Source organism: Rhea pennata, chromosome 1 (assembly GCF_028389875.1).
Source record: "Rhea pennata isolate bPtePen1 chromosome 1, bPtePen1.pri, whole genome shotgun sequence".
Lineage (NCBI taxonomy): Eukaryota > Metazoa > Chordata > Aves > Rheiformes > Rheidae > Rhea > Rhea pennata.
Window position 1 is genome coordinate 23614229 of NC_084663.1, and position 12953 is coordinate 23627181.

At 34.6% G+C, this 12953-nt stretch overlaps 1 protein-coding gene across 6 annotated transcripts in view; it reads left to right on the forward strand.

Annotated features, from left to right (window-relative positions):
• Nucleotides 1-8367, forward strand: part of POT1 (protection of telomeres 1) — a 78089-nt gene extending 69722 nt beyond the window's left edge. For 4 of the 6 annotated variants that reach the window (XM_062583138.1, XM_062583144.1, XM_062583166.1 and 1 more), the window contains 3 exons: nt 1179-1270; nt 4115-4220; nt 6677-8367. In XM_062583138.1, coding sequence (XP_062439122.1) covers nt 1179-1270; nt 4115-4220; nt 6677-6789 — 311 coding nt within the window. In that variant the 3' untranslated portion in view covers nt 6790-8367. The remainder of the gene's footprint in view (nt 1-1178; nt 1271-4114; nt 4221-6676) is intronic. The other 2 variants (XM_062583150.1, XM_062583158.1) reach the window with 2 other exon arrangements.
• The last annotated feature ends 4586 nt before the right edge of the window (nt 8368-12953 follow it).

The window sequence follows — 12953 nt, forward strand, 5'->3', positions numbered from 1 at the left end:
TAAGCCTTATCAATCCAAAGCATATTGTAAAGAATCAGAAAGAAGTAATATTAAAATAAGAGATTATACAAAGATTCTGCTTTGTGCATTGCTTGTATTGCTTTATTTAGTGAGCGTATTTGATTGATGGAGGGAAAATGGAACTCAAAACTTTGGTACTAGTTTACATATTAACAAAAAATACTACTGAATGATATCATATCTATAATTCATGTTCTAATATAACATGTTGGAATATCCAACAGTATCTAAGCTTGGGTGATAACTTTATAAAAGAAAAAACCTTTCAAGCGATCCACTGGTTCTCTTAAGCTGCCATAATTATATTAATAAATGTAGCAGAATATATAACTGACAGTGTTGCAGTACCTACATTTGGCATTTTATCCTCAAAACAAAAAAATAAACCAATGCTTTCCAATGTTAAAATTAGTTTATGTATATTGTTCTTTTATGATTGGTATTTTCAGACTAAATGATAGTCTGCAAGGATATAAGAATACCTGAATAAAATGACAAGCAAATTCAAATAAATGTACCTAGAAAAGATTGATGGAGAGGTGCAGTAACTTTGTATCTTTAAGAACTTTTGTTTGCTGGATCAGAGTTACTACTACCAGTGACAAAATGAATATAGTCAGGTGTTTATGCTGGATTTTCAAAGACAGCAAAAATCTTCCTTTTTACATAAGGCTTTGCCTGATAGATTTTACTGCATCATATGAAACATACTATTTTCTTCAGAATATACATTTCAGATGGAGTACTATGTTGTTATCACTGTGTTAACGGCAAGTGTCTTTTAACCTTCCATGAGTAAGATGCCAGGAATAGAAGATTCCTATTAAAAGGGTAAGATTTAAGCAAACATCAACATTTTTTTTACAGGAGTGAAGATAGGCAATTAAGGTCTTAAGGGGTATTTTCATAGTCTCGTCTGTTCAAAAAAAAAAAAAAAAAAAAAAAGCATTTGTGTGTGGATTTGTGGACAAATAGCAATGTACACTCAAAATGTGAAACACCATTTTGATGTTGAGGTCCTCTAATTTTGGCCTGTTAATTTATACTTTTAATTACAAGGTTTAAAATAAGTTACTGTTACAGGAGGGATATCGTCAGTTGAGTTGTTATGGTTTGTTGTGCATGTTCACTATATGAAGCAGGTTTTTCTTCTTAAGTTTTAGGTATTGTGCCACTCCAGTATGTTTTCATCATGAAGTTTACACTAGTTGATGGAACAGGAGCACTAAATGCATACCTTTTTGATTATGTAAGTAACCTTGTTAAAGGGGGACTATATGGATTATATGGGTTTGAGGTTTTATTGGTTTTTAAAATAGCAAACGTATCTACAGATGTATTCCTGCTGTGTTACTTGCAGTGTTTTTATAGGGGCAGATATAATTGTTATAATGTTATTAGTATTATCTACTGGTGAAGATGCAGAGTGTCATTTTTATGAATTTTTTAATAAAATATGAGAGTATAGTATATCAAAATACAAAGACAAAACTGAAGCTTGTAGATCAACACTTGTTTTTGTAAGCTTTTATACTTTTCCATGGCTAAGTTTTCTTATATTAGCTATGTTAAATTATGCTGCCTGAATGCTGTGTGAATGTTGGGAGTGTTTCAGAATTTATGAGAGTAACTTCTGAATTAATTCAAAATCTGATGACAGCTCTCTCAACTCTTAGGTTCTAGTTTTTACCCATTTGTGCTTTTTGGGGATCATTGGGGTAGAAGAGGCCTCCCTTCCGCTGATCCTAAGCAAGATGTATAGTTATATAGATATTTGTCTTTGATTTGAAAGGTAGTTTATTGCATTACTTTGCAACCTTTATAATTAACCTACCCTCAATCTTCCCTAACAACTTAAGACCTTTCCTAGTATCTGAGACACTGAGGAACAGACGATTTGCCTGTCACTGCACGTTGTATAGTAATCTTCTCTACTTAAGATGAAACAACTCCCAATTCTTTCCATCTTCTTTCATGAACAATATTTTATGAACTCTGATCATCCTCACTGTTCTCGATTCTCCCAAGATGATCCTCGTCTTCCTTGAAGGGCTAAACCAGTACCCTCGCTTGAGGGCAATGGCCAGATAATGCTTCCATGTCTATAACTCAACATGGTGCTGATTTAGATTTTTGCTTACTGTTGCATACTTGTTATGACCCCTTCATCTCTCAGAACCTTATCTTTAAAAAAAATTCTTCCTCATTCTTTATTTGAGCAGTTGATTTAGCTTGCTTAAATGCAGCATCTTTGTACATGTGTCCAGTGGAAAAAATTCTTTTTTTTTTTGTCATAACACCTCTCCAGTTTATCAGAATCATTAATTCTAATTCTTTCCTTTAGTATACTTGAAGTTTCCCAAACTTTGTTTTGTCTGTAAACATAGTGGGCCTATTCACTATTTGATCAGAGGTGTCACCAATGAAGATCCTTAAAAGCACTCCACCTAGGACAATCTGCAATCCCCTGCATAATCCCCTTCAGACATTCTCCAAGTTTGTCAGTAAACTACTGATAACTACTATTTGTTTCTACCTCATATTTTTTTTGCTTTGTTTTCCTTTTACTCTAATGTAAGAACTTTCCGATTAGATTATCAATCTATGCACAAAGATGATTTTTTTAAGATATTTTGTGATGCTGAGAGTGGAGGATTTCAGACTGACAAGAGGCAATCATTGCTTCATGCATATCCAGTCTAGGGGAGAAGATGAGTTATATTCATCCAGCATCATCCTTTAAGAGTTTGTTCTCTTTCCTAATTCCATTACAGATTTTAGTATGTGGTTACTGATTCACTCTTTCTGACCTTGTACATGTAGATTTGATCTCTGACTCAATTTCTTAGTTTCTTGACCAGAAAGATGAATATTGTCATATCTCATGGGAAACTGAGGATGGCTAAATGATTGTAAAGTGTAATATTAATGTAAAGTACTGTTATTTATATACTTTTTTTTTTTAAGTGCCAGTTGCCAGCATTCCTACTGGTGTTACTTCAAAGACAAACCGACACTTTCCAAACCAAAGCTCAGGTCTTTTAGCACCACTTGAGAAAGGAACTGGGGTGCTTTGAAGTGTAACTTTACCCTAGCTTCCAGTTACACTTTTATAAGAAAACTCTCAGTTCTTTTCTTTCATTTCTTTATGTAGTCATTGAAGGGAAAAATTGAAAAGTTGCGTAGTTAGAAATGGATGAAGAAAAATTTGAGAAGAAGAAAAAATAGTTATCTGTCCATTTTGCTGTTGGATTACCCACTAACCTCTGGTTGCTTTCATTAAATATATCATACAAAAATTATATAAAAGGCAGATTATTCTGCATTTGTATCTTTTAGCAAAAAGGAGAAATTGCCATCAAAAACTATAATGTATCTGTTTACTGTAGTAGTATTGAGAAACTAAGCTCAGTTTGGGAAATAAAACAATTACACTTGAGATTCAAAATTAGCTAACAAACTTGAAGAAAATAAAATGAGAGTTTAGTCAGTTGTGTTTCTATATATAGGTTTAAAATACACATAAATATGTATACAACATTTCCTTATTCTATCCTTTATTTTACTGTTCCGTTCAGAAATGCATCTCACAGTATAAACCTTTCTCCATGGTTTCTAAAATGATCAAAAAAATTAAGAACTAAGAGAGTACACTTGTATGAAGCCAAGTTCTAATGCCCCCTTGTTACTAAATGGCTTTGTTCCTCAAATGTTCTGCTCACTCCAGTAAGGGACTACTGGGGAGGAATATCTGATTATCTTCCACTATAATATTGTCTGATTATGGGGATTTATGAGAAATATCTGCCATTTATATAGAGAGACCTATGTGTGTAGGTGTTTTAGTAGCATACTGTGCTTGCTGGTTAGCTATAGTCCCTGAATACTCAGGGATACTGAAGTACAGACTATACATTTATTCAGATTATTTTTATTTCTGTATCTGAATAGTTTTAAAAATCTTATATTCTATTATGTTAAATTTCTGGATAATTTTAGGTTCCTTAAATAATAACAGCATATGCATTCAGGATTCTGGCTAACGATTTCTTGCACTTCCTTCAGCACCTCAGAATTTTCTGTTCTCTTCCAGGAAAAGTTTTTCCAAATTCCTGCCTCTGAAATCTTAACTAATAATTTTCTTCAGCAAAAGATGCAGATGACCATGAATACACTCTGTCCTCCAGGAAGAAAACTAGGTTAGTTTATCATTATTTTAATGAGGAATGGGAAGAGAACGGGTCCTTCAATCTGCTGTTACATATACAAAGTCTTAGAATTCAACTTATGCATGGGTAAAACTCAGAACTAAGAAATGCGTTAGTCTATAAGGGGAGTTCTGATTAATTAGTTTTCATACATTTCTGTAATAGTAAAAGGCCCTTTTGAGAGAGAAAAGTAACGATTCAGTAAATTCTCATGTAGCATGCAGTGATGTGTGAATACACAGTGATGTCTAGGCAGGCACAAACATGTCATTTGTATTTATGTGGAAGTTAACCAGAACACAGCTGTACTGAATGTCGCAGCACATTAGTGCATACTGAAAGGGAATTCAGCTTATGTCACATGCTTTGGATGAGATTCTACTGTTAAGTGCACTTGCTGATTTAGAGCTTCGCTTGCTACAGGAAAACTCAATGGAAAGTGGACAAAGAGTTTCCATTCAAATCTAATTACAAAGGTTTTCCTACATTATTTCTGCTATGGCAGAATGTAGCTCTACCCACACCACACATCTCCAGACATCTCAAGACATCTATGTCTTTGCCACAGCACTGACTTCAGGAGTGTACTCTTTCAAAGCACATTTTGCTCATTTTCTGTCTTGCTTGTTTACAGTTGATTCTAAAAGGATTTGGCTTAATTAGGACCTTGCACAGAGTTAGAAGTCATCTAAAGTTAGGTGTGTGTGTGTGTATATATATGTGTACGTATGTATGTATGTGTATGTGTGTATAACGGTAGAAAGCCAACAGGACTGTTCTTTCATTGTTACCTTTTGTTTTGCCTTCAGGCACTTTCATTTTAATCCATGTCTAAGTGCTCTGAGGCTTATCAGAATGCAGTTTCCCAGAAGTACTGCAACAGAACCTGGGGTAGTGCAAGTGTTGCTAATATAAAATTTTCACATAATAAATACGGAGTTGTCATCCCATACTTCCAAGGCAGCGTTAATAATCCTCCTGACAAAAGTGAGCAGAGATAGAATAGCAGCATTTAAAATCTGAGATTTTTTTTCATTTGACATGTCTGGAAGTCTCCAATAAGGGGATACCAGCACCAACATTTTACTTAGTCTGTTGTCATAAAACTAGCAGTAGTTCATCATTAGTAATTCTGTAGGGTGACTTCTTTCATATATACTTCTTAGAGATACCATTCTGCTCCACTGTTTAGGTCTGCTGCGCTCCATGGTAAAATAAATAAATAAACAAATCCATCCATGGGCAGCTATGAGCTATGAGCCCATCAATATTGCAGTGAGTGAACAATAGTGAAGACAACTTAAAGCAAAGGACTTCTATGAGAAAGGTCAGTGTGTCACTTGTGTAGCCTTGAAAGAATTATTTATACATATGAAGAACAAAAGCAGTCTTACCTGTCCTTACTTCTTATAAGGAAATACATTAAAGGAATCCATGTTCTTGCACTGAACTTCTGTCTCCCTATTTGTGACATTTTACTATATTGGAAATAAATGTGCTGTCACAAATACAGCATGATAGTTCTGTTATGGCATGAAGCAGAGAGAGCAGAATGTATGAATAAGATAAAGTTGTATAGAGACTGTACTTGATAATCACTCAGGAGACTCTTAAAAAAAAAAAAAAAAAAGGAGTTTTTGATATTCTGAAATCACAAACACTTCTGAAGATAAAAGACCAACAGCCACCATAACAGAGTGGCAGTGGGGTTTCCTGTAGTCAGCTCAATTCCGTGAGTGTGCAGGATCACTTTGTTTTAATATTCGTATTTTTATGTCTGCAAAGAACACTTCTTCACTTCCAGTTCCAAGCTGGACAACACAGCATTCTGGCGGAAACATCTGAGAGCTTGCTTTGTTTGTTTAATAACTAGAGCAAAATTTCTCCATTTGGTAGGTGATAGGATATTTTGAAATCTACCATAACCCCTGTAATGATTTTAGCCATTCATAGCTCAGTGTTGGGCATGTGCTTTTAGAAACACAAGCCTTTGAAAATCTTTACTCATTGAAATGGACATTTTCCATATCTTTTTGAAGACAGTATTAAGGGACCTCAGGATTAAGTTAAGGCAAAATTTACCTGAACAAGCAGGTTTGTTGGATTTACACAATATACATATAATACACGAGCATGTCATTGAGACCAGTTTTACTATTAGAAGGTCTTTATATATGCTATATTGTTAGACAACTACTGGTACCAAGTTTTGAGGTTGTTCAGAAAGTTAATTGCCACTGAACACAATTTCAAATGGTGCAGGAACATTTAAAATACAAATTGGAATACTAGTTCTGAATTTTAACTTCAAAATGGATAATTAATTTTTCTTCCAGTTAACTGTTGTGTATGTTTAGATTACCTAGCTAAGGTCCTGCTGATATTCTACTTCTCTCCTATAGAAGTTAGAAATAAATATGTAAAAATAACTTGGTTTTGGTTTATAGGTGACTTGCCATGGCTGGAATGCTTCATCAGGTCTTATAACATCACAGATGGAATGAAACGTCAAGTTTATTATCAAATTTTTGATACTACTGTTGCTGAAGATGTTGTATAATGATGTCTTGCTAATAAGCCATACAATAATGGTCCAATTTCGGTTGGATCATAGAGACTGCATTAAAAAAAAAAGGGAAACATTCTGTTCTTCAGAATTTAAGTTTTTATTTGTATGTTAAAATGAATAGAAATTATGCTTCAATATGTTTACTACTTGCCTGGCAGTCAGGCTTGTGAGCTGAGCGCAAGTGGAGGTGGCCAGCTTTTCATTGGAAGCTACTTGGCTCAGGCTGGTGGAAGTAGTCTAGTATCTAGCTGTTACTCAGGTTACTCAAACTGATGATGAGGTTACTCTGCACTGAAACTATAGTCAGAATGTTTTTGCTTTGTTCATTTCTGTATTAAAATAAACGATTTCAGCAGAGATGGGGGAAAGGAGCTCTTCAGTAAACTTCTATTCTCTCACACAGTTTGTGTATACATATGTTACTGTTCTCAGCCAGTTTGAGAGCGATGTTGTTCATTTTTAGAAATGTTAAAGTGTCCCTAAAAGGGACCAAAAACTGCTAGAATGCTTATTAACTGGGTCTGTGTTTCCAAAGACTCTCAAATACTTGTCTAAATTTACTGTCAGATTCTTCCCCCCAAATCGATGTTTTGTATTTTTCATAATCAGATTACATTACTAAATTTGGAGATAGCAAATTAATCTAGTGATACTGTGGCTTGAAAATACTACCAGAGTAATAATACTCTGTGATTTCACTTTACATTCAGAAGTATTTTACACAAATTCAAGACATATTTCTTTAGTGATAATTAATGTAGAAATTCCTGTCAAGTAAAATGCTTCCTTTTAGAGCAAAAACACTTAATATTTACAATAGTTGTTTTTAAGGGAGTTAAGAAGCAGGATGTAAATGCTCTTAAGGTTATTATTTTGATAGTAGATGATATTTTCTTTTTAAAATTTTCAGGGTTGTACAGTATATTATGCAACTCTTGTTTTAAAATTCTTTAATTCATTTAAATATCTGCAGAAAATTTTTTGAATCTCTAAAAATTTGCACTGACTGTAAATGTCATAAACCATTTCATAATGTCATAAAGATTATGTTCTTTATTGGTCAGTGTATAGGGAGAACCAATATTAAATGTGATTAATTGATACTACCTTTCCAAAACGGTGAAAAGCTAACTTCAGAATGGAACAAGCAGTTTATGAAAGAGCAGTATTGGCTTATGAAAGCTTGCCTGAATCTGAGTAACTACATAAGAGAAAAACAGTGAATAATGGCAATAACTTACTGATTGGTTATTCTAAGACTTCAGATACTGGAAGTATCCAGATGATTTCAGAAGTTAGGGTTCATGTTGAAGGCTTTTTTTTGTGTGTGTGTATTGAATCATTGGAGGGAATTTTTTAACTGCAATAGGAGACATTGATAGCATACATTTTTCTGAATACATCTTTGAGAAATAATGGATAAAAATACATACTTCAGTGTAAATGTAATTGCTTTCACCATATCTTATGTCTGAGATTCTGGCCATAACACTATGAAGGCATTTTATAATTGCATATACATCACTTGAGTTTTCTACTGTTGAGTATTGTAAATGTTTAATAAAGATTTTTTCCAAGTAATGAGTTTTCTTGTATTTCACTTTTAGTTCTAAGTTCTTAAGACTGTGAAATTTTTTTCATAAATAGCTTTTATCCAACAAAATACTTCAAATGAATATTTAAATAGTTCATTTTATTGAAACTACATACTTAACTCTTTTAAAGTATAATTCATAGAAATGGTTTTAATGAAAAATGATGTATTTAACAATACTAAAGATAATCTGTCTTCCAAATATTGAGATGCTAACAGTTCATTCACATGGATGCAAATGCAGGCCATAAGATTTTAAAACACCGAGCTTCAAGGAATTCTTGCACTTGTTAAAAAGTCCAGGCATGTCTTCCTTTTGCTTCATCTTATTCCTCCATCCTCATATTGTAGCAAGCAGGACAACTGCATCAAAAAATCCACTTCTTACTAGGTAAGTGGAGCAAGTAGTAAATGCACATGCACATGCAGCAGCATCACCATAGCCAAGGGCAAAGAATACCTCATTATAAAGGGGACTTATTTGGGAAATAATAAAAGTGTAAATGAACAGTAAGGAAACATGAAACTGTCGCAAAAAAAAAAGATAGCTAGTTACACAGGGAGAGTGCACAGATATGGTAACATTTTTTTAAAAAATAATAATCTTCAGAAACAGGTAAGAGAACAAAATAAATGTAGAATCATATTTTCAGAAATGTCTGTATGATTGGCCTCCTGAAGTCTTTGTTTTAAAGTGGTTGAGACCCTTAAGATTGCAAGTCTCTTAGGCACTTGAATTTAAGTTCTTGGCTGCCTAACACTGTTGAATTCCAGGTAGGAAGATAAAAGGTACATAAATAACCTATACTGCAGAATCAAAGAGGCACTCCTTGTAGGTGGTCTGCTGTTCGGTGGATGATTGCTCTTTTTCATCAGTTTTTACTGTTGTGGGAGCCAGAGATTTACAGAGAAGACTCTGAAATTCTCTGCTTAATGCAGATGCTTTGGCTACTGAGCAGCAAGAAGTGGAATTGAAGAAAAAACAGTAGAGCCCAGGCTAACAAGCTGACATTTGCAACAGAAGAAGTTTATTGTGTTAGGATTGATCAGCTCTTCAGTGCAGCAGGTCACGATCAATTTATTTGTGCAAGATCACTTTTTTGGCCAGAGCCATTAGTACGTGAAACTCACATAAATAGGGATAGTGCAACAAGGAGTAAGGCCAAACACTGAAGTAAGAGTAATAAAAGATATAAGCAAATGCGTATGTTTAAGTTCTTCAGGTGATCAGAATGGAATGGAGGCACTGGAGAATATCTTCTTTAAGGGAGGAAAGAAATTTCAAATAAGCATTATTTGAAGTGTAATGAATAACAAGTATAAAGAATTGGAAACAATAAAACTCGACAAAAGATGGACAAGAGAAGGAAAGAATAGCATTTCAGAGGGTGCTATACTGTCTTGTTCCATCCATCTGCTTTTTGAAACAACTCTAATGCTTTTCAGATATTCATCGTTTAACTGCACAAACTCAGCAGATTGAAATTCTACGAATACCTCTCCATTTTGATACCTTTTTTTTTCTTAATTTGAATATTTCCAAGTAAACTAGGGGGAAATATATTTAAAGTGGAAATATGTACTATCTGAGGGAAAAAAAAATATTTGGTCTCATAACTCTTCTATTTCATTCAATGTTCTGAGCATAAATTTGTTACGTACCTCCTCCTGCATGTGTACAGTATGTGGACTGATTAAAGTAGTTTTGTGAAGTACAAGCTATGTCTTCATAATTCAGTCCAAATTTAACTAATATCTCAAGACTGACTAACAGATAGCTCTGAATTATGGAGGTGTTACTTCACAGAAGTCTTCTGAAGTCATCTGAAAGATGGCAATTTAGAAATGCTGCTTGAGTTTTGTGACTAGAAGAGCCGCAAAATTGAACAATGAAATCTGCTGATAGAATGAATAACTCCAGTTTTTATATTCTTCTTTTTCTGTCTACAAATGATCCCTTAAGTGACTCAAAGTCCCCCTGAAGCAATGTTGCAAATGACAAATTTGATCAGTCACAGGCGGGATGTGTGTAATTAGAGCGGTTTTACTGTTTCTAATTGGAGGAGGAATGGGAGCTTGTACTAGACAGCAATATTTAATGGTATTATTCCTGTATAACTGCATTAATCTGTTACCTCATCTTGAAGGATAGTGTCACCATTTACTATGCTAAAGATGGAAAATCCCATTAATGATGGAGTAGTTTCAGTGACTGAGTTTGGCATAGACACTCAAAATAAAGAGACATCAAAATGGTCTTGACATGCTGCCCTTCGTTTTCTCCTCGTACCTATGTACCTTACTATCTGTGGTTGGATGCGTAAGGTCACACTGCTTGAAAAGCTACAACTTACGGGGAAATGATAACTTTAAATTACTCTTTTTGCTTTATTTACTTTGTTTTTTTAAGGTGGGCAACAAAGGGTAAGTCCTTTAGAACTTTAGAAGCATCAAGAAACAGGAAGAATGCTTTCCCCCTACAAGTCAGTTGATGAATTTATTCATTAAGTAGTGTCCTTTTTTTTCTTGAAAGAAAAAGGAACAAAAAAAGCTTGAAAAGCTTTATTGGAAGGGATAGGAGATGTAAGAAGTTGTACATAAAACTGTGAAGGGTTGAGGAGGAAAAAGGCCCCTTAAATATCTAACAGCGCGCTTGCCAAAATTGGCTATTATAACTTGGAAATCTTGGTGCAAATCTGTTGCTTGCCATGATTTATTTAATGATTTGATGCTTATTAACTTTTTGAATATTATTCTGGTTTGAACATAAAGGATTTGCTAGGATTTTAGTTCACTTTTATGTTTGCAAATTAGCACAATTCCTCTGGATCCGGTCCCTGGCATTTATTACTATCTGACCCGAGGTTAGTTTGTTTCTCCTTTAAATACTGAGTGCGGGGAAAAATTAAAAAAATTTTGGCAAAATTACAATATCCTTTGTTAATTAGATATATTCTTGCACTTCAGCAAGTACCAAGACCTGTTCACAGTAGGTCATTTTTTTCTGGCAAGAACTATGTTGCACAATGGTACGTTGTAAGTGTACCCTTTCACAGCAAACCTGTAAAAAAAGCAATAGTTTTGAAAACTCATTTAGCTCCTCTGTAGGGCCTGGCAAAACATGAATGTCTTTGGCCTACTTTTCAGTCTAAGTAAAGAAGTGGCTGATTTGATGTGATGGGGCAGTGAGTTCTTGTGGTTTAAACTCATTTCTTAGCAGCGATAGCAAAGGTACTCGTAGCCTCATTTTAAATATTGAGGTCATTGGCTAATACGGCCAAAAACTGTACTGAATACTTATGTGAAAAGCATGTGCCGTAAAGCACACGCAGCAAACCCAGTCAGAATTGGAAGTCTATTCTGGATGAGACTGATAGAAGGAAAGCTAAAGCACAGGTAAAAGTGAAAGCAATATATTCCGCTTTTGATAATTTGATAATTCAGCTTTGGTAGATAGTCTGGGCTGAAAATTAAAACCAACGAACCAATACACAAAAGGTTAATTTGACAAAAAGCGTAATGAAACGACTTGCTCAAGTAGAGCAGAAAGCCTACAAGAGGTGTCATATTGAGATCACTTTAAAAAAAAATGGTGTTTTGCTACTTGAAGATTGACTTGTGTTTCTAAGCGTTTCATTCTTTGGCATTCCTTCTGGCAGTTAATATATTTAGGTTCCCAGTCTAGTCCAGGCAGTTAATATATTTAGGTTCCCAATCTAGTCCAAACAACCTTCCTTCCTCAGATTATTCAGCAAGGCTGTCAGCTAGTTTTATAGGAACTGAAGTCTAACCACCAATGTAAGCAAGAAAATGCTATTGCTTGTAGATTATCATTATTCTGGGATTTAGGTAGCTATCCTGAATGTATCCAGTGATAAGAAATGTTACTGGTGTTCATTAACAGCTCCTCGAAGCAGTCTCCCATAGCTTCTCTCAGAACATACCAGTACTCCCCTGTTTTTCCTCAAGTCTATTCAGGAAGGTTGAATATTAAATAATAATAATAATAAAGTCTTGCTCAAAAGGAGAACATAGGCAAGTTCAAGAAGCATGTCCCAATTTAGAACAGCAGTGGCTATACAGTTACAAAACATGGATGGGAGAGTGTGCCTGATGTCAGATGGTACTGTGGTAATATAACCCCTTAACTCCTCCTTTTCGATTTATGCTTGACATCAGAGTTGTAAGAGAATTTTCTCTTTGGCTAAAAAATTACTTTTAGCCAATCTTCTCAGTTAAAATATTACATTTCTGATATTTATGTAGGAAGTAAAGGAAGACAATTGCCACCTGGCACTGTTTGAATGTCATTAAGTTAAGTTTTATTAAAAGACAGTGGGGAACTAGGTGCTGCAACAGGTGGGGCCAATGGTAATAGTTATATTTTCAGTTGGCCCACCCAGAATCCCACAGTATTTCATTGCAGATTGAAGGCCATGGGTAGGTATATAGACTTCTCTCTGAAGGCTAGTGAAATTTAGGACTAAGTCATGATCTTTATGGGCCTACCTCTTAAATTTCTCTCAAGGCCAGGAACATATCAGTGCTTCCTGTCTCCCAC